At 42.3% G+C, this 20950-nt stretch overlaps 2 protein-coding genes across 3 annotated transcripts; one reads left to right on the forward strand and one right to left on the reverse strand.

The window, feature by feature from the left end:
* Positions 1–1865: 1865 nt before the first annotated feature.
* LOC128740121 (enhancer of mRNA-decapping protein 4 homolog) lies at positions 1866–12317 on the forward strand. 2 transcript variants are annotated; one of them, XM_053835633.1, is made up of 10 exons: positions 1866–1995; positions 2230–2383; positions 2453–2658; positions 2790–3432; positions 3494–4494; positions 9471–9725; positions 9798–10816; positions 10880–11045; positions 11104–11641; positions 11708–12317. In XM_053835633.1, the coding sequence occupies exons 2-10, from the start codon at positions 2331–2333 to the stop codon at positions 11895–11897; spliced, it is 4071 nt and encodes a 1356-aa protein (XP_053691608.1). In that variant the 5' UTR covers positions 1866–1995; positions 2230–2330; the 3' UTR covers positions 11898–12317. The 2 variants fall into 2 exon arrangements, with proteins under 2 accessions (XP_053691608.1, XP_053691607.1); XM_053835632.1 differs by having other exon boundaries at positions 1866–2383.
* A 55-nt stretch (positions 12318–12372) lies between these two features.
* On the reverse strand, positions 12373–13659 carry LOC128743330 (rRNA-processing protein UTP23 homolog). Its single transcript, XM_053839884.1, has 2 exons — positions 13424–13659; positions 12373–13357 (listed from the first exon to the last, which is right to left on the reverse strand). The coding sequence occupies exons 1-2, from the start codon at positions 13541–13543 to the stop codon at positions 12698–12700; spliced, it is 780 nt and encodes a 259-aa protein (XP_053695859.1). The 5' UTR covers positions 13544–13659; the 3' UTR covers positions 12373–12697.
* Between the last annotated feature and the right edge of the window lie 7291 nt (positions 13660–20950).

Raw genomic sequence — 20950 nt, forward strand, 5'->3', positions numbered from 1 at the left:
ACGTGCGATGTATTAGGGAACTGTCAAAAATGCTGTTCAAATATTACGAACACGTCCGCCATTATGGCTCGTAAAAAGCTGGATACATCGCACGTTTTCTTTCCGCGCGTTCACGGTAAAACTAAAGGAATGTACGGAAAGAAAACGTGCAATGTATTGAGGAAATGTCAAAAATGCTGTTAAAATATTACGAACACGTCCGCCATTATGGCCTGTAAAAATCTGGATAGTACCCTTATCCAGCTTTTTACGAGCCATAATGGCGGATGTGTTCGTAATATTTGAACAGCATTTTTGACATTTCCTCAATCCAGCTTTTTACAAGCCATAATGGCGGACGTGTTCGTAATATTTGAAGAGCATTTTTGACATTTCCCTAATACATCGTACGTTTCCTTTCTGTACATTCGTTTAGTTTTACCGTGAACGCGCGGAAAGAAAACGTGCGATGTATTGAGCTTGCTGACGTCTATCGTACGCACACATCGACGTGCGATTTGTTGTTGCTGTTGTTAGATTTTACATTGATTTTACACGTTTGTTTTTGTTTTCCCCCAGTTATACCCCGGTAAAAAAACATACGTTTGAGTTAGAGTGACTATATACAGAGTGGCGACAAGTCATCCCAAATGTATGCAATGCGGCTTTTCCAAGGTTTTTCTTTCTCTTTCCTGCATACGCGTTGGATAGGTCGTCTGCTCGATTGGAATGACACTGACAGATAATTATCATTCCAATTTTGACATTGTCGCCACTCTGTATATAATCACTCTAGTTTGAGTGATAAACGATAAGTTTTTGTAGCCTTTTGCACTGGGCTTAGCAAGCCTTATCCAGCTTTTTACGAGCCATAATGGCGGACGGTTCGTAATATTTGAACAGCATTTTTGACATTACTCTAATACATCGCACGTTTTCTTTCCGCGCGTTCACGGTAAAACTAAAGGAATGCACGGAAAGAAAACGTTCGATGTTTTAGGGAAATGTCAAAAATGCTGTTTAAATATTACGAACACGTCTGCCATTATGGCTCGTAAAAAGCTGAATTGGGAAAATGTCAAAAATGCTGTTCAAATATTACAAACACGTCCGCCATTATGACTCGTAAAAATCTGGATTGGTACACCTACAGATGTCCACAACAAACCGAATCGCAAGTCGGTCGCGTTTTAATTGATGGAAGGTACCTTTTGGATATCAACGGTGTTAGAACCTATCGTGGCGCAAACATCGGTGCTGCCCTTTTGATGGTTGTCATGCACCAAAGACTTTCCGTTGTTACCAATATTCAGTACCGTTGCCCACCACGGGACAATGCAAAACGACTCAAGCTAGCTAAAACGTTACCATATTAGAGAGTAAAATTAAGAGGACACAGCAGTGAATTTTTGCAGAAGAGATTTCTGTTTGGCTTAAGCAGTATTCTGGTCAAAATTACTATGCGTTACTTTCGGCGATACATAACAAAAATAACAGAATCGTAGTCAAAATTACTAGACATGACCAAGAAAGGTGGTAAAATTATCTGAGAACATATTACTTGTACAACAATCATGGTAAATTTGAATAGCTTTTTCATGTTACTTACAAAAAACATGTGTTTTCTGCAAAATTGTGCGAGATACCATGGTTTTTGTTTCAGAGCACATATCGACAGACCTGTTTGCATAACAATTTGTAAAAGAAATTCAACAGCCCCCATCACCTGCAGATGCGTAACGTAATATTTAAACGGGACCTTACAACGTTTGCGGTGGTCCCTCGGTAAGCGCATTCTTCATTTTCCAATAAAAATAGACGAAATGTCAAAACACGATTCCGTTCCGATTCAGAAAGCCCTCGAAAGAGAAGCCGAAGAAAAAAGCAAAAAGTCATCAGAAAGTGCAATTTATGCCAAATTGTCTGTATTTTCGTAAATTAAATACTCTAAAGAAGTGTAATCGTACTCGCCGATAATCGCAAATAGGCAGGTTTACAGTAAGCGATACAAATAAGGTAGTGTGTCGACGAATTGGATTAGTTCTTTCGTACAAATTGTGGCTGCTCGTTAAGCGGCATCGAATTCCGATAGATCTGCGTTCGATAGTCAAACTATCAGCTAGTTCGTTTTGCATTTTAATATCTGCCTTCAAATAGACCATTTCTAAATCAACTTCCTTTCCGGGAAAACAAGATCCGAAAATAAACGGTAGTGTAATGCTATGCTAATTATCGTTCTCATCGGAACAGTTCAGATCGGACGCGCTTTCAAAGATTATCTACTAAAGAGCGTCTATTCACCGATTCACATCATTTTCCGAATTGGCTGCAAGTTTTGCGATCTGCTTGGGATGGATAAACTAAACAAAAACACTTCGATGGGTTCCAACGGAACGGCGACGATGTAAGTTGTTCAGTTTCATATTACGATAGTATCTATTATTATTAGGTACAAAACATTTTTTCCTGGTAGCGTTTTTAACAAGGACGACAAGCAGCACTGCTTTGATGTTGGTGGACGGAGCGTAACCGTGGTGGGAAATTTAGGTAAACATGACCACGGCAGCTCGAAGGTTAAATTGAAGAATATCGTCGACTACAAATGGGAGCAACGGAATTATCCCGGAAGATTGATAGCCTGTCATGACGATGGCAAGCTTATTGCTTATGCCATTACAGGTAACGAAATCATTTTGGATATGTTTTATTCATACCAACTAGGTATCAGTAGTACAAAATCCATTTCTATTCCTTTTTGAATTCATTGTATTTCATCGCAACTATTTGAATAATGTATCTGTTCTTCTTAGTCAACCATCGTGCGACTCCAGAGGGCATGGTCCGCATCGTACATCTAACGCTTGGGCAGCGATCTCTCATAAAAGGCTTATCCGGTGAGGTGCTTGATCTGCAGTTTGCTCACATTGCTTCGACGGTCATGCTTGCCCTGATTGAACAAATGGCACTGCATGTGCACAAGATTGAAATTGTGAGCGAAAAAATCGTCTGTACACGTCTATTAAAAATCAACGACCCAATCGATGGTCATGTTCCGATCTGCGACAAGGTTTCCTGGTGTCCATACCTGCAAGATAATGCCTACGAAGATCAGTATGCTAGCCAGCTGCTCGTTTGGACCCGAGGTGATACCTTCCAGTGCTACAGTATTAGTACGGTCGTACAGCACTACGGCCAGGGAGAGATAGCCGGCAAAGATATCTCCGAGGGCGGATTTAAATTTCGTGACTCACTTCCTATTATAACGGGAGCTATTTTCTCAGCGGACGGTACAACGCTTGCCATCAGCTGCGATGACGGTGTCATTCGATTTTATCAGGTGTACCAACACACAAACGACAGCAACCCACGGTGTCTGCATCAGTGGAAACCACACGGCGGAAAAACGATCAGCAGCTTTTTCTTTTTGGATAATTACACTGAACAGGCGGCAGAGTAAGTTGTATATAATTCATAAATATGATTAAATTTATTAATTTTTTTTTGCTTAATTTAGTCAAACCCTCTGGCAGCATGCTATAACCTGTTCTGACAACAACACTGAGGTTAAAGTGTGGTCCTGTGAGACTTGGGAATGCACACAAACGATCAAGTTTGTCCTTCCGACAGATCAGCAACTTAACTTTAAGGCTGAACTCGATGCAACATCGTCATATTTAATCCTCTCGGACATCACTACACGAGAATTATACGTGCTTCAAGTTCGCAAAGAAATTGGTCAAAGCTCCGAAGGTAGCTCTGTTGCCAATGGTAAATCCTGCGAGGAAAACTTCACCTGCGCCAAATTGGCAGAAGTTAAATCAAGTCAGGACCCATCGAACATAACGGCAACATCGACAACAAGCTCGATGAATAACGGCAGCGCAATTACTAAAGCATTCATTTCATCAATTGCCGAATTTCCGCTTTCATCGCCCATTCTGAGTTTCGGCATTCTAGACGTAGCAGTTCGAATGTGCAAAACCAGCGATGCCTATCTAATCGAAGAACTGGATGATTATGACGAAGAAAATAGTGCCCTCTATTGCGTGGTAATTCATATGTTCCTAGTGCAACCTAAAAGCGTCCAAGAATGTCAGCTGTTCTATCAGCCAAACGTTGCATTTGGCTCCGCCGTTCGCAGTACTATTTCCAGTATCAGCAGTGAATACAGGAACATTTCCCAGTCCTCCAGTGCTTCACCAGGTGGCAAGGATGAACGCACCAATAACGTCACATCGCTGATGGAAATGATCACCAAGAGCGCTGCGAACAATTTACCAGCTGCGATTAAAACAGGTGACGATAGCACATTGAACTTATCTGGAAAAGCAGAAGTCGCTCAAGTAAATGAAGCCGATGAAACACTGAAACCAACAGCAACAGCGCCAGCAGGAAGTGGAATCAGTACTATAGCAAACTTGAATACGAGTTCCGGCAGCGGCTCAGCCAGCCAGCACAAGCACACCGTTAATCTAATGACGCCGGACTCATTCAGCTCCACCAGTGACAAAACCGGTAAGTGTTTATATCTCCGTATAAAACATGCAGGTGTTTTATTTTGATAATTTTTGATTTTGATTCCTAAAAGTGTATGCAGATTGGAAACTGCAAATTGCAACTTGTTCCCAAATGTTGCCCGATTTATCCAGATAATTTAAGCACCATGCGCCAAGTGTTGAAGCTGCGACAAAATGTTACGGACATTACGGCAAATGTCCGCATGTTGCCAGGACATGCCGCACAACATTTAAGTACAAGTTGCCAATTTAAATGCACCTTAACATTCGCTTTCTTCGTCCATTTTCGATTCACCTTGGGAACGTTGGCGATTTCCTTCTCCGTTGCGGCGTAGTTCAGTCTAATTTGGTGATCTGCTACATTTTGCAGACGTAGAACTACGTCTTTGTTTACTATACTGGGACTTTGTGGAAACGAAAATAGAAGTGTAACGTTTGAATGAAAGATTTCACTAACTACTACAAGAACTACTGAAGGAAACTGAGCAACTTATATGTCGTTGGACAGATAAAATGACCAGCAATTTTATGGAGGGCGTAGGAGGGGGGGGGGGGAACTCCTATACAAATGAAACACAAATTTTCTCATAACTCTAAAACTAATCAAGCAAATGGAACCAAATTGGGCATGTGGGGGTTTTTGGACGCAGGATTTTTTTCTATGGTGAATTAGGACCTTTGCCTTCTTTAAGAAGGAGGGATCCCATACAAATGAAACACAAATTTCTTCATAACTCGAGAACTAAGCAACCAAATGGAACCAAATTTGGCATGTGTGGGCAACTTATGTGCCTGTTGCCATTCATGCCAAAAGAAAAGGACATTCGTATGGCACGTCATATTAGCGATGAACATGCTTTGGTTTTAATGTCATTTGTAACCAATGGCCCTTTTAAAGGTCACAAGCGCGTTAAAGTAAAATTATTGAACCACGTCTAGCTACGCATAATCATATTTATTTAACCCTCCATGTCCCATGGTAGCACAGGTGCTCCATGACTTCCGATACTAAAATTGGCCGATAAAATTTTTGAAGCATTCAAATATGGATATTTTGATTTTATAACGTAGTAAAAACATTGTTTTACAAGCTGTATAGTTGCGTTAGACGAATTGCTAATTAATAGCTGTTTTACATGATCAAAAACTAAACCACCAAAACACCCCTGGGACAGAGAGGGACAATAATCTGTGGGCTGGCCATTCATTACTATTTTAACATTTATGATGCACACAAGTGATTTTTAAAAGAAATCTCTATGTCTCAATGGTTACAGGCGTTGAAGAATGAAGAATGGCAACTGATCTCCAGTTCCGCGAGCACCCAGTGCTCGCCAGATCTCGCTCCACCTGGTCTTGCCACCTCGCTCGCTATGCCCCTCTTTGTTTTGTTCCTACCGGATTTGATGCGAAAACCATTTTTGTATTTTTTGATAGTTATCCGGCATTCTAGCAACATGTTCTGCCCAACGTATCCGTCCAGCTTTAACCACTTTCTGAATACTTGGTTCGCCGTAGAGACGCGCGAGCTCGTGGTTCATTCTTCGCCTCCATACACCGTTCTCTTGCACTCCACCAAAGATGGTTCTTAGCACCCGCCGTTCGAAAACTCCGAGTGCTCGTAGGTCCTCTGCTTCGCGTTTTGGTCAGGTGTACTGATCTTCTACCGCCTCAAATGTTCTGCCGACAGCATCCACGTCTTCAGCTAAGCAGATGAATTGACTAAATTTATTGAAAATCGTGCCCCGATTTCAATCGCCGCACGTCTTATAACACCTTCAAGCGCAATGTTGAATAGCAGGTAGGAAAGACCATCTCCTTGTCGTAGTCCCCTGCGAGATTCGAATGGGTCCGACAATCCACCCGAGATTCTCATACAGCACTGGATCCCATCCATCGTAGCCATGATAAGTCTAGTGAGTTTACCCGGAAAGCCGTTTTCCATAGCTCTTGTCGATTTACGCTATCATATGCGGCTTTGAAATCGATGAACAGGTGGTGCGTGGGGACTCGGAATTCGCGGCACTTCTGGAGGATCTGCCGCAGGGTGAAGATTTGGTCCGTTGCAGACCGACCCTCCATGAAGCCGGCCTGGTAACTTCCCATAAATCTATTGACTATTGGCGATTGTCGATGAAAGATGACTTGGGACAGCACTTTGTAGGCGGCATTCAGGATAGTGATTGCTCGGTAGTTCTCTCAATCCAGCTTATCACCTTTCTTGTAGATAGGGCAGATAACCCCGTCTTTCCACTCCTCCGGTAGTCGTTCCGTATCCCAAATCTTGACAATCAGTTGATGCAGACAACCGGCCAACTTGTCCGGGCCCATTTTAATAAGTTCCGCTACAATGCCATCCTTTCCCGCTGCTTTGTTCTTCAGCCGCTGGATGGCTTCTTTAACTTCCCTTATCGATGGCGGTGGAACAGCTTCGTTGCTTGCTACACCAATGTGGTCACTTCCTCCGCTATCATGGTATTCCGCCTGCACGCCATTCAGGTGTTCATCATAGTGCTGCTTCCACCTTTCGATCACCGCACGGTCGTCAGTCAGGATACCTCCATTTTTATCTCTGCACATTTCGGCCCATGGCACGAAGCCTTTTGCGAGATCCGTTGAGTCTCTGATAGAACTTCCGTGTGTCGTGAAAGCAGTACAGCTGTTCGAGTTCTACGCACTCCTTCTCCTCTTGGTGGCGCTTCTTCCCAGTAAACATTTTCATATGCATATCAGAGCAACAAATGAGTTATATGCACTTATATATACCCTGAAAAATCGTATCTGATGCACAAAACTAGCATATGGGTACTAATTTGCAGGCCATATGCGTACTACAAGATATACATTAACAATTCAACTTTATAAGTCTTTGTATGCGATAAGATCCGACTCAAAGCGATTAGTTTTAGAATGCCAGACAATTCTGTACTGGAAGTCGTAGGTCAATCATTTACTATCGTCAAATACGACAGAATATAAACTAGTGCGTATTTCATTAGGCTATATTAACAATCCTGAATTTATTAAAAGTCAATAACGATAATTTGCGAACATTGATATACGAGTTGGTGTTTGCTGGGTTCTCCTTGAAGCTCGGGTTTGCTGCCTCCGCTTCTGTTTGTATCGCTCCACATTCTGACGGGTGGCTCTACGCAGCATTTGTATCCGCGCTGCTTTCGTTGCGTCAGTTCGGTGCCACACGGCCTAGGACGTTCTCCGCTACGCTGTTAATGGCTGTTTTCACGGCATTCCAACAGCTCATCCTTTTCCGGCAGCGCGGTTTCGAGAGACAACGCGCAGTTTTCGGCGACCTCCGGTTGGTTCAGTCGTGCTAGATTATAGCGTGGCGGGAGCCGGTATCGTATGTTGTTCACAACAGATAGTTTTTGACGTATCCTTACCATCACTAGGTAGTGGACCGAATCAATGTTAGCGCCCGGATAGGTTCTGACGTCCATAATGTCTGAAAAGTGCCGACCATCTATCAGAACGTGGTCGATTTGTGATTCTGTCTGGTTGGGTGATCTCCAGGTGTACCGATGGTAGAGATTATGCTGGAAGAAGGTACTACGTATGGCCATGTTCTTGGAGGCGGCAAAGTCGACAAGTCTTAGGCCGTTTTCGTTCGTTTGCGGGCGAGCGCTAAACCATCCAATCACCGGTTTGAATTCCTCCTCCTGACCAACCTGAGCATTACAGTCCCCGATGATAATTTTGACATCATGTCTTGGGCCTCCAACTGCGCGTAGAATTCGTCTTTGTCATCATCAGTACTTCCGAGGTGAGGGCTGTGCACGTTAATCGTGCTTATATTGAAGAATCGGGCCTTGATTCTTAATCTGCACATTCACGGGTTGATCGGCCACCATCCGATCACCCGCTTCTGCATCTCGCCCATCACTATAAAAGCTGTACCCAGCTCGTGTGTATTGCCGCAGCTCTGGTAGATGGTATGGCCATCTCTATACGTACGTACCATCGTTCCTTTCCAGCATACCTCCGCTGCAACGATGTCGAACATGTGGCTCTTCACTTCTTTAGAAAGCACGTGGGTACTTCCGAGGAAATTTAGAGACCGACAGTTCCATGTTCCTAATTTCCAATCGTTAGTCCGTTTTCGACGCCTGGGTCTTTGCCGATTGTTCCGATTAGAGTTATTATTATTACTTACGGAGTCCATTGCTTTGATTTTTTTAGTGGTTCAGGCTTGCAAAGCCCGCAACCAACCCCACAGTATCGCCGGAGTTGAACGTAGCTCGAAGGAGCCCTCCTCCCCTGTCAGCATACGACCGGGTTTCCACTAGAGATGGTCGGGTATGAAAATTTGAATACCCGAACCCGACCCGTACCCGATTAGGAAAAAAAATAAAAACCCGTGCCCGACCCGAACCCGCAAGTTTATTTTTTTTGATACCCGAACCCGACCGCAACCCGTCGGGCACGGGTACGGGTCCGGATACCCGACAATCTTTAGTGTTAAACGAGGTCAATAGACCCGATCCGACCCGTACCCGGTTTCAAAACCAAACCCGTACCCGACCCGAACCCGCAAATTATTTTTTTTTAATACCCGAACCCGACCCGTACCCGGCGGGTACGGGTACGGGTGCGGGTTTCGGGTAAATTTTCCGCTACCCGACCATCTCTAGTTTCCACCGGGGTTGGTTACCCGATCTCCACCGAGGTTGCTCGTATCCCGACTGGTACCACGAGGAGGTAGATGTAGGAGTTGCTAGGGAAGATGCTGTGGACCACTGTGGGGTCTATTTTATGCCCAGTCCTTATGCACTTGGCACGCATTACCAAGTCGTTTACCAGCCACAAACAAATCCGTGTTTATGAAAACTTTTTCATAATAGTGGATTATACACTTAGGCGAGGTTTGGGTAACCAATAGACAGAGAGAATGTTTTACTACTAACAATAATTCAATGATCACTTTCTAACTCGTTTACGGGATATTGTTTATTCTAGACCAGCACAAAAATGATGAAACGGTTAACCCGAACGTCTTGAGTACGTTGCTCATGTTGGCTAACGTAACTAAACAGCAGCAACAGCAACAACAACAGCAGCAAATAACTAATAACAATGCCACGTCGCCCAGCGATAATCTCAAAGAGAAACCTTCGCCGTTGAACATGTTAAACATTGTCAACAGCGCCATGTTAGAAGAGCAGGAACAAGCCAAAGTTCGACAATCGGTCGAAAAACAGAAAGCTTTGCTAGGTATTGTTAAACATAATTTTTATTACTTTATAAGTTCGGCGCATAATCGAAAACATTTTTTGCTTCCCGTAGAAACTCCACCTGTGCCACCAATGCCTTCGGCAGAGATGCTTGCCAGTGGTGGCTCAAGCCCAAGCCGTGAAGTACAGGAAATTCTCTCTCTAAAAGATAACGACTGTCTCAATGAGTACTATGATTCGGATAATATTCTGTTGGACGAAACCGACGGAATCGGCGCAGACGATGACGAACTGAACGATTTGGAGAATGATATCATCGACGACGAAGAGGATGAAGACCGATATATATTCAAGAACATTGACGATGACGACGATGAGGACGAATTACAACAACGAAGAGTGCAGCCAAGGCAGAGCAGGTCCAAATCGAGTGAAAAACCGGAAAAGGCCAAACCCATCAATCAAGATCAATCGCAGCAGAGCTTCAAAAAGACGGAAGCAGAACACGAGAAAGTGGATCAAAATAATTCCGCTAGCAGCGGCGGATGGCCGAAAGTACCGGAGGTGCCGCATCCGACGCAAAACAGCTTTATGGCTCCCGCACAAGTTCCTCCCCCACAACCACCGATGATTGTAACTGTTCCGCAAAATTCTAAACAACTTGACGACATGACGCAAAAAATGAATTTGCTTTTGGACATCGTGCAGACACAGTCCAGACAGATAACAGATCTTCGCACTCAAATGCAAGATTTGATTAAAACTCAAACAGCAAAAACTCAGCAAAACACGTCGGCGATTCACAAGTTGGAAGCGAGCCTTCCTCGAAAGATTGATGAATTCTGTATTCGATACGACCGACAGCAAACAGCAAAATTAGAAGCATTGAATATGATGCAAACCCGACAATTACAGGATTCGTTGATGCAACGGTTACCAGAAATGATAGTAGCAATGATGATAGACCGGATGAGCCCGAGATTAATGGTAGAAATTCAACACACTTTGATGACTCAATTCATGCCCAAAATAGAGCAGATTATGCAGATGATTAAGATGGAAATAACAACTAAACTGAATAATACCGAAGCAATATTCCGAACCACCGTTGATAAAGTGTGCCGTAGTCCAGTAGGTTCTAATATTTCTAGGCATGATGACATTTACTTACAATTTCGCTTTTCTCGTTTCCAGTCTTTCATCGATGCTCTCGCGAATTCTGTACAAGCTGGAATGCGGAAAGGATTAGAGCAGATGTACCATGAATCATTGCGCAACGTGATACTTCCTGGCTACGAAAAATCTTCACAGGAACTGTTCCGACAGCTGAATGTCACATTTTCGTCAGGAACAAAAGAATGTAATTATAAATGCATGCGCTAAACTGTAGGTTATATTTAATCTTTTTTATTTTTAAGATGTTCAAAAAATGGACCAATATCTGTCGCAGAATAAACAGGTTACAGATAGGACGCACGAGTTGATCGATCTCGTTAAAAAGGTGCCGGAACAGATTAACTCAAACACGGATCGACAATATAAGACAAATACAACCGTTCTCAGAGAGGACATCAACAGGGATTTTAAATTGCTGCAAACTAACCTTCTGAAAATAATGCGAGACAGCATTCGATATGAAATTGAAAAGGGCTTGGAGGCACAAGCTTCCTCACTCGAGGACTCTGTGCTCTCGGCAGTACGATCTCAGGCCCAAACCCCGGCTCCGTCCAATGTGGACATCCAGGAACAAATTCGGCAACTGCTCGCTGCCGGTCAAATCAACAAGGCTTTCCATAAAGCTCTCCTTTCTAACGATCTGAGTCTGGTCGATTTTACCTTGGAAAAGGCGGACTACAAACTAGTATTCAACCCGTGCCCACTCGAACAAACGGTACTGTTATCACTGATCCAGCAAATATCCGCCGATATGGCTAACCACAACGAACTGAAGCAAAGGTTTGTAGCGATTGCATTGAAAACAGAGAGAAAAATATTTAAATCTAATTTTCTTGTTCTTTTCAGGTATCTGTCGGACGCCATCGTCAATCTAAACTTTCAGGATCCAATCACAAAAGAACACACGCCGAAGGTCATGCGCGAGCTTACGCAGAACTGCCAGAATTATCTCACAGCCAACCCAAGCACTCCACTGGCGACCAATATCAAAATGCTGATGATCGCTATTCAAGGGTTAGGATATAAACAATTTTGATATTTATGGAAATAGCTTGTGAATGGCTGCTGAGCGTCGACCGACAAAAGCTCCGGTACTACAGTGTTAAGTGCATTTCGATTTTTTTTGTCTGATGGTGAAAATAACAGTATCAGGTACGTGCATTTCTTAGCTCTCCGTATGCTCTACAGATGTATCGTCCTAATACAAGGTAAATGAACGTTGAGCGTCAATTAAGAACTGCTGTTTGCAAATTGCGTTTCTTTTCTATCAAATATCTTACTTTTAAATCTTCCAATCATATATCTGACGGATTCGAATAATTTTAAACGCTTTTTTTATTTGCTAAAAACTTGTGCGATTATGTCAAATTGGCATTTTAATCCATATTGATTATGGATTAATGAGAAGATCTTTCAAAAAGAGCAACACATTTGCAATCAATATGGAAATTTTGAAACAACTTCCAATCAAAAATTATATTCATTATAATGAAATACAAACCTAACGATAAAGTAACATAATTGAAATATTTTTAACTTTGATTATATCACTTTCGACTTTCCCCATCAGTTATTAAACTCAAAAATTCTGCGCTCTAGTTATATTATCTGTCGAATCATAGTTTTGCTTGCATCTGATGTTATTGAATGTTGAATCCATCGAATTCAATAATTATTGCGAACAAAAACTACTGTTTGTATGAATCGTCTTCGTTTGCTCCTTCATATTCAGTTTATATTCGATTTGTATCCCCTTTAATAAAGCTTATTATAACAAAAGTTAAAACATCAAGTGCATTGATTATTGTAATTAGGGTTTCTATATTTCTACAATTACTAATTCGGAGCTTCTGGACCCCCAGCTTTCAAATATTCTACCACATGTTTGGGTAGCTTTATTCGTTTCCGTTTTCTTTTTTCAATAGTTTGACTTTGAACACCACCCTGCCGACGTACTTCAGGGCAGGACGTCTTATCGTTCTTATTCTTCTTCGACTTTTTACATGACAGAGGATTAGGGTTCTTCACTTTCTTCCGTCGCTTTGGTTGCGTTTCCTTTTCAGGCATAAGTCCCTCTTTGTGTTTCAAACTGGCCAACATTTTCTCGTCCACCTCTCGAACGAGTACTTTACTGTGTAGTTTGCCGGCAGCTGCCTTCACACTTGCATCCGATGGCTGTACTAACGTCGGCACTTGATTGTTATGCAGATAGAAAAGCGGGATACCTGGCCGGGCACGAACCCATTCCTGAAGGTCTCGATCCTGCGTTGCTACGATGTAATTACACGTCTTGGTCATAGCACGAATACAAGCCACTCCAGAAATTGGGTGCTTCTCATGGCCGCACTTGTGAACTAAAAATTTCTTCAATAATTGGCAAACGGATACAAGTGGTCCTCCTATGTTTTCGGTTTCCGTAATAATGCAAGCCGTAACGATTAACTTTAGCTCGCATTGAAAGTACTTCTTAAGTTGATCCTCTATTTGGATTCTGACCTATAAATAAGATATTTTGATAACAACGAATCCAATGCAAGAATATAGCAACTATTCATTATATACTTTGTAGGCAGCGTGGGCAAATGTTCCGTCAATCAGCACCAGCAAAGGTTCTTTAAAGCCAAAATTGTTTATGTAAAAACTCATATATTTTCTAGCCTTCTTATGTTTTGTAACTTTCATCTCGAAAATACAATTCTAAGCTGCTAAACTTATAAACTTAAACTATTCGTTATAATATTGTCAATATGAACTAAGGAAGTTTAACCAATTCAGTTCCCGCAGGAGTTCACAGACCTTACCGACCGCAACACGATAAAACCAATAAAACAAAACATAAACACGTTCGGGATTCACGTTGAAATGTAACAGTATCGATATAGTCCAGCCTTATATCGATAATATCGATATCCTTTAAAACACAAAGAACGTTGAACAAAGGTAACTGTTTAATTTTGGCATACATCATGGTCTTGTCAAATATTACGTAACACAAAAACGCCATTTTCACAAACCTGTCATTTCTTTGTAACAATTTGTAGTAATTGTTTCTTACAGCGCCATTCATACTCACAACGCGTAACTTGTACAGCTATATGTATCTTCTCACGCCCCAAAAAAATTATGTAACAATTTGTAACAGAAATTTAACAAACGCTGCTCCCTGCTTCGTTATTTAATATTTCAATAAGTCATTGCTCTATCCAGCTGTTTACGAGCCATAATGGCGGACGTTTTCGTAATATTTGAACACCATTTTCCCAATACATCGCACGTTTTCTTTCCGCGCGTTCACGGTAAAACTAAAGGAATGTACGGAAAGAAAACGTGCGATGTCACCCCATCGGCAGGCAACCATGTTTTCGCCGCCAACATCTCGTGTGTGCGAAAATGAGATAGCATGTCAGCACTGCGTTTCACTCAACTGCCAGCAGTCTGATTTGGGCCCGCTGTCAAATTTTGAGCCCCGGACATGCTGTCGCTGACGTTTACTGCAGCTCGATATAGAGATGTCAATGGAGTGTGCGATGTATCCAGCTTTTTACGAGCCATAATGGCGGGCGTGTTCGTAATATTTGAACAGCATTTTTGACATTTCTCAAATACATCGCATGTTTTCTTTCCGTACATTCCTTTAGTTTTACCGTAAACGTGCAGAAAGAAAACGTGCCATGTATTAGGGAAATGTCAAAAATGCTGTTCAAATATTACGATCACGTTCGCCATTATGGCTCGTAAAAAGCTGGATTGAGGAAATGTCAAAAATGCTGTTCAAATATTACGTACACGTCCGCCATTATGGCTCGTAAAAAGCTGGATACATCGCGCGTTTTCTTTCCGCGCGTTCACGGTAAAACTAGAGTGACTATAGACAGAGTGGCGACAATGTATCCAGGTTTTTACGAGCCATAATGGCGGACGTGTTCGTAATATTTAAACAGAATTTTTGACATTTCCCTAATACATCGCACGTTTTCTTTCCGAGCGTTCACGGTAAAACTAAAGGAATGTAAGGATAGAAAACGTGCGATGTATTAGGGAAATGTCAAAAATGCTGTTCAAATATTACGAACACGTCCACCATTATGGATAGTAAAAAGCTGGATTAGGGAAATATCAAAAATGCTGTTCAAATATTACGAACAAGTCCGCCATTATGGCTCGTAAAAAGCTGGATATTTTTCTTTTCCACACCTCTACACACTCATTGGCTTAAAACGTCAAGTTAGCTGCAGCCTTGTTCACGAGTGTAGGCGCGCGCGAAAGAAAAGTACCCAAGTGAAAAAGATGTCATCCACAATCTTTAATTTCGGTGGATCACGTTTGTTTACAGTTCCGAGTGAAGTGAAATGCAGCTTTTGCGCTAGTGAAAAAGTTGAATGTTTTGTATCCAGCTTTTTACAAGCCATAATGGCGGACGTCGTTCGTAATATTTAGACAGCACTTTTGACATTTCCTAAATACATCGCATGTTTTCTTCCGCACGTTCCTTTATTTTTACCGTGAACGTGCGGAAAGAAAACGTGCGATGTATTTCAAAATGTCAAAAATGCCGTTCAAATATTATGAACATGTCCACCATTATGGCTCGTAAAAAGCTGGATGGGATTTTCACTACGCTCGGAACTCTATCCAGCTTTTTACGAGCCATAACGGCGAACGTGTTCGTAATATTTGAACAGCATTTTTGACATTTCCTCAATACGTCGCACGTTTTCTTTCCGTACATTCCTTTAGTTTTACCGTGAACGCGCGGAAAGAAAACGTGCGATGTATTGGGGAAATGTCAAAAATGCTGTTCAAATATTACGAAAACGTCCGCCATTATGGCTCGTAAAAAGCTGGATACAGGGCTTAACCAGCATAATCTATACCTATAAAGAAGGATTTCTGTCTGTCTGTCTGTCTGTCTGTCTGTCTGTCTGTCTGTCTGTCTGTCTGTCTGTCTGTCTGTCTGTCTGTCTGTCTGTCTGTCTGTCTGTCTGTCTGTCTGTCTGTCTGTCTGTCTGTCTGTCTGTCTGTCTGTCTGTCTGTCTGTCTGTCTGTCTGTCTGTCTGTCTGTCTGTCTGTCTGTCTGTCTGTCTGTCTGTCTGTCTGTCTGTCTGTCTGTCTGTCTGTCTGTCTGTCTGTCTGTCTGTCTGTCTGTCTGTCTGTCTGTCTGTCTGTCTGTCTGTCTGTCTGTCTGTCTGTCTGTCTGTCTGTCTGTCTGTCTGTCTGTCTGTCTGTCTGTCTGTCTGTCTGTCTGTCTGTCTGTCTGTCTGTCTGTCTGTCTGTCTGTCTGTCTGTCTGTCTGTCTGTCTGTCTGTCTGTCTGTCTGTCTGTCTGTCTGTCTGTCTGTCTGTCTGTCTGTCTGTCTGTCTGTCTGTCTGTCTGTCTGTCTGTCTGTCTGTCTGTCTGTCTGTCTGTCTGTCTGTCTGTCTGTCTGTCTGTCTGTCTGTCTGTCTGTCTGTCTGTCTGTCTGTCTGTCTGTCTGTCTGTCTGTCTGTCTGTCTGTCTGTCTGTCTGTCTGTCTGTCTGTCTGTCTGTCTGTCTGTCTGTCTGTCTGTCTGTCTGTCTGTCTGTCTGTCTGTCTGTCTGTCTGTCTGTCTGTCTGTCTGTCTGTCTGTCTGTCTGTCTGTCTGTCTGTCTGTCTGTCTGTCTGTCTGTCTGTCTGTCTGTCTGTCTGTCTGTCTGTCTGTCTGTCTGTCTGTCTGTCTGTCTGTCTGTCTGTCTGTCTGTCTGTCTGTCTGTCTGTCTGTCTGTCTGTCTGTCTGTCTGTCTGTCTGTCTGTCTGTCTGTCTGTCTGTCTGTCTGTCTGTCTGTCTGTCTGTCTGTCTGTCTGTCTGTCTGTCTGTCTGTCTGTCTGTCTGTCTGTCTGTCTGTCTGTCTGTCTGTCTGTCTGTCTGTCTGTCTGTCTGTCTGTCTGTCTGTCTGTCTGTCTGTCTGTCTGTCTGTCTGTCTGTCTGTCTGTCTGTCTGTCTGTCTGTCTGTCTGTCTGTCTGTCTGTCTGTCTGTCTGTCTGTCTGTCTGTCTGTCTGTCTGTCTGTCTGTCTGTCTGTCTGTCTGTCTGTCTGTCTGTCTGTCTGTCTGTCTGTCTGTCTGTCTGTCTGTCTGTCTGTCTGTCTGTCTGTCTGTCTGTCTGTCTGTCTGTCTGTCTGTCTGTCTGTCTGTCTGTCTGTCTGTCTGTCTGTCTGTCTGTCTGTCTGTCTGTCTGTCTGTCTGTCTGTCTGTCTGTCTGTCTGTCTGTCTGTCTGTCTGTCTGTCTGTCTGTCTGTCTGTCTGTCTGTCTGTCTGTCTGTCTGTCTGTCTGTCTGTCTGTCTGTCTGTCTGTCTGTCTGTCTGTCTGTCTGTCTGTCTGTCTGTCTGTCTGTCTGTCTGTCTGTCTGTCTGTCTGTCTGTCTGTCTGTCTGTCTGTCTGTCTGTCTGTCTGTCTGTCTGTCTGTCTGTCTGTCTGTCTGTCTGTCTGTCTGTCTGTCTGTCTGTCTGTCTGTCTGTCTGTCTGTCTGTCTGTCTGTCTGTCTGTCTGTCTGTCTGTCTGTCTGTCTGTCTGTCTGTCTGTCTGTCTGTCTGTCTGTCTGTCTGTCTGTCTGTCTGTCTGTCTGTCTGTCTGTCTGTCTGTCTGTCTGTCTGTCTGTCTGTCTGTCTGTCTGTCTGTCTGTCTGTCTGTCTGTCTGTCTGTCTGTCTGTCTGTCTGTCTGTCTGTCTGTCTGTCTGTCTGTCTGTCTGTCTGTCTGTCTGTCTGTCTGTCTGTCTGTCCTGTGTTCCTTATAGAATCAAAAACTACTGAACCAATCGGCGTGAAAATTTGCAAGTAGAGGTTTTTGGGGCCAGGAAAGGTTTTAGTGATGGTTAGAGACCCCTCCCCCCACTAAGAGGGGGGGCTCCCATACAAATGAAACACAAATTTCTGCATAACTCGAGAACTAATCAAGCAAATAGAACCAAATTTGGCATGTGGGTGTTTTCGGTGACAAGAATTTATTCTATGGTAAATTGAGACCCCTCCCTCTTTATAAGGGGAATTGTAACTCCTCTCCCCTTTAAGAGGGGGGGGCTTCCATACAAATTTCCTCATAACTCGAGAACTAATCAAGCAAATAGAACCAAATTCGGCATGTGGAGGTTTTTGGAGGCAAAAATATTTTCTACGGTGAATTAGGATCCTTCCACACTTCAAGAGGGGGGGCTTCTACACAAATGAAATACAAATTTCCTCATAATTCGAGAACTAATCAAGCAAATGGAACCATATTTGGCATGTGGGCGTTTTTGGAGGCAACCATTTTTCCCATTATGAATTAGGACTTCTTACCTTTTTAGGAGGGGGGGGGGCTCCCATTCAAACGAAATACAAATTTGCTCATAACTTTAGAACTAATCAAGCAAATGGAACCAAATTTGGCATGTGAGAGTTTTAGATGGCAGAATTTTTTTTCTGTGGTGTATTACGACCCCTTTCCCTTTTAAGAGGGTGGGCTCCCATACAAATGAAATACAAATTTCCTTATAATTTGAGTACTAATCAAGCAAATGGAACCAAATTTAGCATGTAGGAGATTTTTGAGTCTTGAATTTATTTTATGATAGTTAGAGACCTCTCACCCCTGTGGTAGGGGGATATGGACTCTCATACAAATAAAACAGAAATTTTTGCGAAACTCAAAAACTAATCCAACTCGAGAAATTCGAGACTCTTCCATAAAACATTAATCAATAACAAGACCACAAAAACTATCTATAGTAACACTAGATCATTCAGGACGAGCCGTGGCTTGCAAAACTCGAGATAGTGACAAAGATCATCCGAGATTCATGATTTATGTACAACACAGGTTAATTTGTGGCAATACGAAGTTTGTCGGGTCAGCTAGTAGCATAGATAAAAAGAGGGAGTCGGCTTGACAGTTTCCCGTGTAAATAGGATGAGCAGTCAGTTGTGAAGATAGCGAACGGCAGGATATCACAGTCAGGGTTGCCACATGCACAGATTATTCTGTAGACTAATCTCAAGTTTTTAGTCTTGACCTTGAAATGAGGTCATACATATATTAATATTTTTTTGAAACGATGGTTCTACAAATGATGAAGGGACGGTAGGGGAAAGAAATGAAAATTTTTTGGTGAAGGAAGGGAAGAGCGGAAAGGAAGGATTGGTAGCTATGCTTGACAAGTAGTCATTTTGACTCCTACCTTTTGTCCAATGCTGGAAGGTGCATGAGTCGAACCAAGCTGTAATCTGAGGTTATAACCAGATTCGAACCCACAACACCCGCCAGGGCATGTGGTTCGCTGGTACTTGTACCTTTGAACCATAGAGGCGCTGGACAAAAGGAGACCGCAAAATCCACTTCTCAAGAATAGCGACGTGTTTGGTTGGGTTATCGACACATATTGTGCTGCTTCCTGCATCAATTGCAAGTCGTAAGGGCCGGCATAGTGTCGTCGTCCTGAAAGTAAATAGTAGTTAGATTAAAACTTCTCGCTCGGTGGTAATCTGCAATTTAATGTTTATTACCACTAGAAGCACAGTATTGTCACTGCAAAACTGGCTATCTTCAATGAACCACTTCAACCACTGCTCAGGATTGCTAAAAAATTTATCAGAAAATTTAACAAATCAGGCAAAAGGTACAAATCCGGCTTCATATGTCAGAAAACCGGCCTTTTGGCCAGATTGGCCGGACCCGGCTTTACAAGTGGAAACCGGTCGGGCCGGCCAAAAACCGACCACTTTGCAACCCTATAGTGTTGTGGTAGTTTCACATCGGAAAAAATGGAAATAAGCAACCGATCCTTTGCTTAATTCTATGCATTTTTATGAATACAATGTAGGTATCCACCTTTTCGAGTCCTTAATGGCGGCAGTAGTGGATACACTTTTCGAAAATGTTTATTTGCTTTTGGCAACTCCGCTCACGTACGCATAATAGTCCTACAACACAATCAAGGGTGGAAATGTTAACTTGACGTGAATAAAGTTGCCAAAGGCATGCAAATATTTTCCGAAGGTTGTACCCACTACTTAGCAGCCTTTACGCACGCAAAAAGGTGGATACGTTATGGGCGTTATGGATACGTTGTAAGTCACATCGAGCAAATCAACTCGACTGAGACGAATCGAGTGACTAACAGAATAGAGCCCTGTGTTTCAAGCATCTGACAATGCTTATATGCATTAGAAACCGATTACTGGCAAGGAGAACTTAAATAGAATTCAGGATCACTGGCTAAAGTTATTGAAATGGCTTCTTATAAATAATTCATTTCAATAAATAAGGAAAGTTACGAAGATGAAGCTATACTTTAAGTAAATGTTTCATTAATGGCAGAGGTGGGCACTGCTAACCTTTTGGCTAGCGAGTAGTGCGTTCACTAGGTTTTAAATGTGTTAGCGCTTTCATTAGCATCCGATAAGTTAAAGTACCACTAAATAAACTACTAGCCGCTAATTTTTGAAAATAATAACAAAAATAAGCGTGCGACTTCTTGCAAATTGATAAAACTGGTCGCTACTGTTCGGGACGCGAGTAAATATAGTTCATTCATGGCTAGTTGTACTTTTGCCAAAATTATTTCCAAAACTTAGTGGCAGGTAGTTTATTTAGTAGTACTTATATTTATCGGAAGCTAATAGAAGCACTAGCACATTTAAAATTTAGCAAACGCGCCATCCGCTAGCTAAAATGTTAGCGGTTCCCAACTCTGATTAATGGTGAAACTAAACGGGAGGAGGTATTTATAGACCTCCCTCCCAGAAGAAAGGTTCAATTGATTAAACTTTGAACTAAAACTAAACTAACTAAATTTGATCAAAACTTAAGGGTATTTTTTTATTGCATCGTTTTAATAAAAATCCCATGTATTAAAGTGCATTTAATTTCAATATGCTGACAAAATTAAATAGTCGCTTAATTAAAAATGCCGCCCCTCCCCAATGAACGCTAGTGCCACTAATAATTTCATTTAACAGTCGCATCTGATTACATATGACGCATCTTAATTAAATCAGATTTTTAACCCAACATTAACCGAATTTTTCAATGACTTTTTTCGGATAGACATTTACATAGCCCTGAAAAGCTATAATCATGCAAACTCTAAACAATGATG

The sequence above is a fragment of the Sabethes cyaneus genome, chromosome 3 (genome assembly GCF_943734655.1).
Source record: "Sabethes cyaneus chromosome 3, idSabCyanKW18_F2, whole genome shotgun sequence".
Lineage (NCBI taxonomy): Eukaryota > Metazoa > Arthropoda > Insecta > Diptera > Culicidae > Sabethes > Sabethes cyaneus.

Coding starts and splice junctions, on each gene's coding strand:
- LOC128740121 (XM_053835632.1), top strand. CDS start 2,202: ATGCTAATTATCGTTCTCATCGGAACAGTTCAGATCGGACGCGCTTTC. Junction 3,433..3,493: donor TACACTGAACAGGCGGCAGA/GTAAGTTGTATA, acceptor TGCTTAATTTAG/TCAAACCCTCTGGCAGCATG. Junction 11,642..11,707: donor CACAACGAACTGAAGCAAAG/GTTTGTAGCGAT, acceptor TGTTCTTTTCAG/GTATCTGTCGGACGCCATCG.
- LOC128743330 (XM_053839884.1), bottom strand. CDS start 13,543: ATGAAAGTTACAAAACATAAGAAGGCTAGAAAATATATGAGTTTTTAC. Junction 13,358..13,423: donor TTGCCCACGCTGCCTACAAA/GTATATAATGAA, acceptor TCTTATTTATAG/GTCAGAATCCAAATAGAGGA.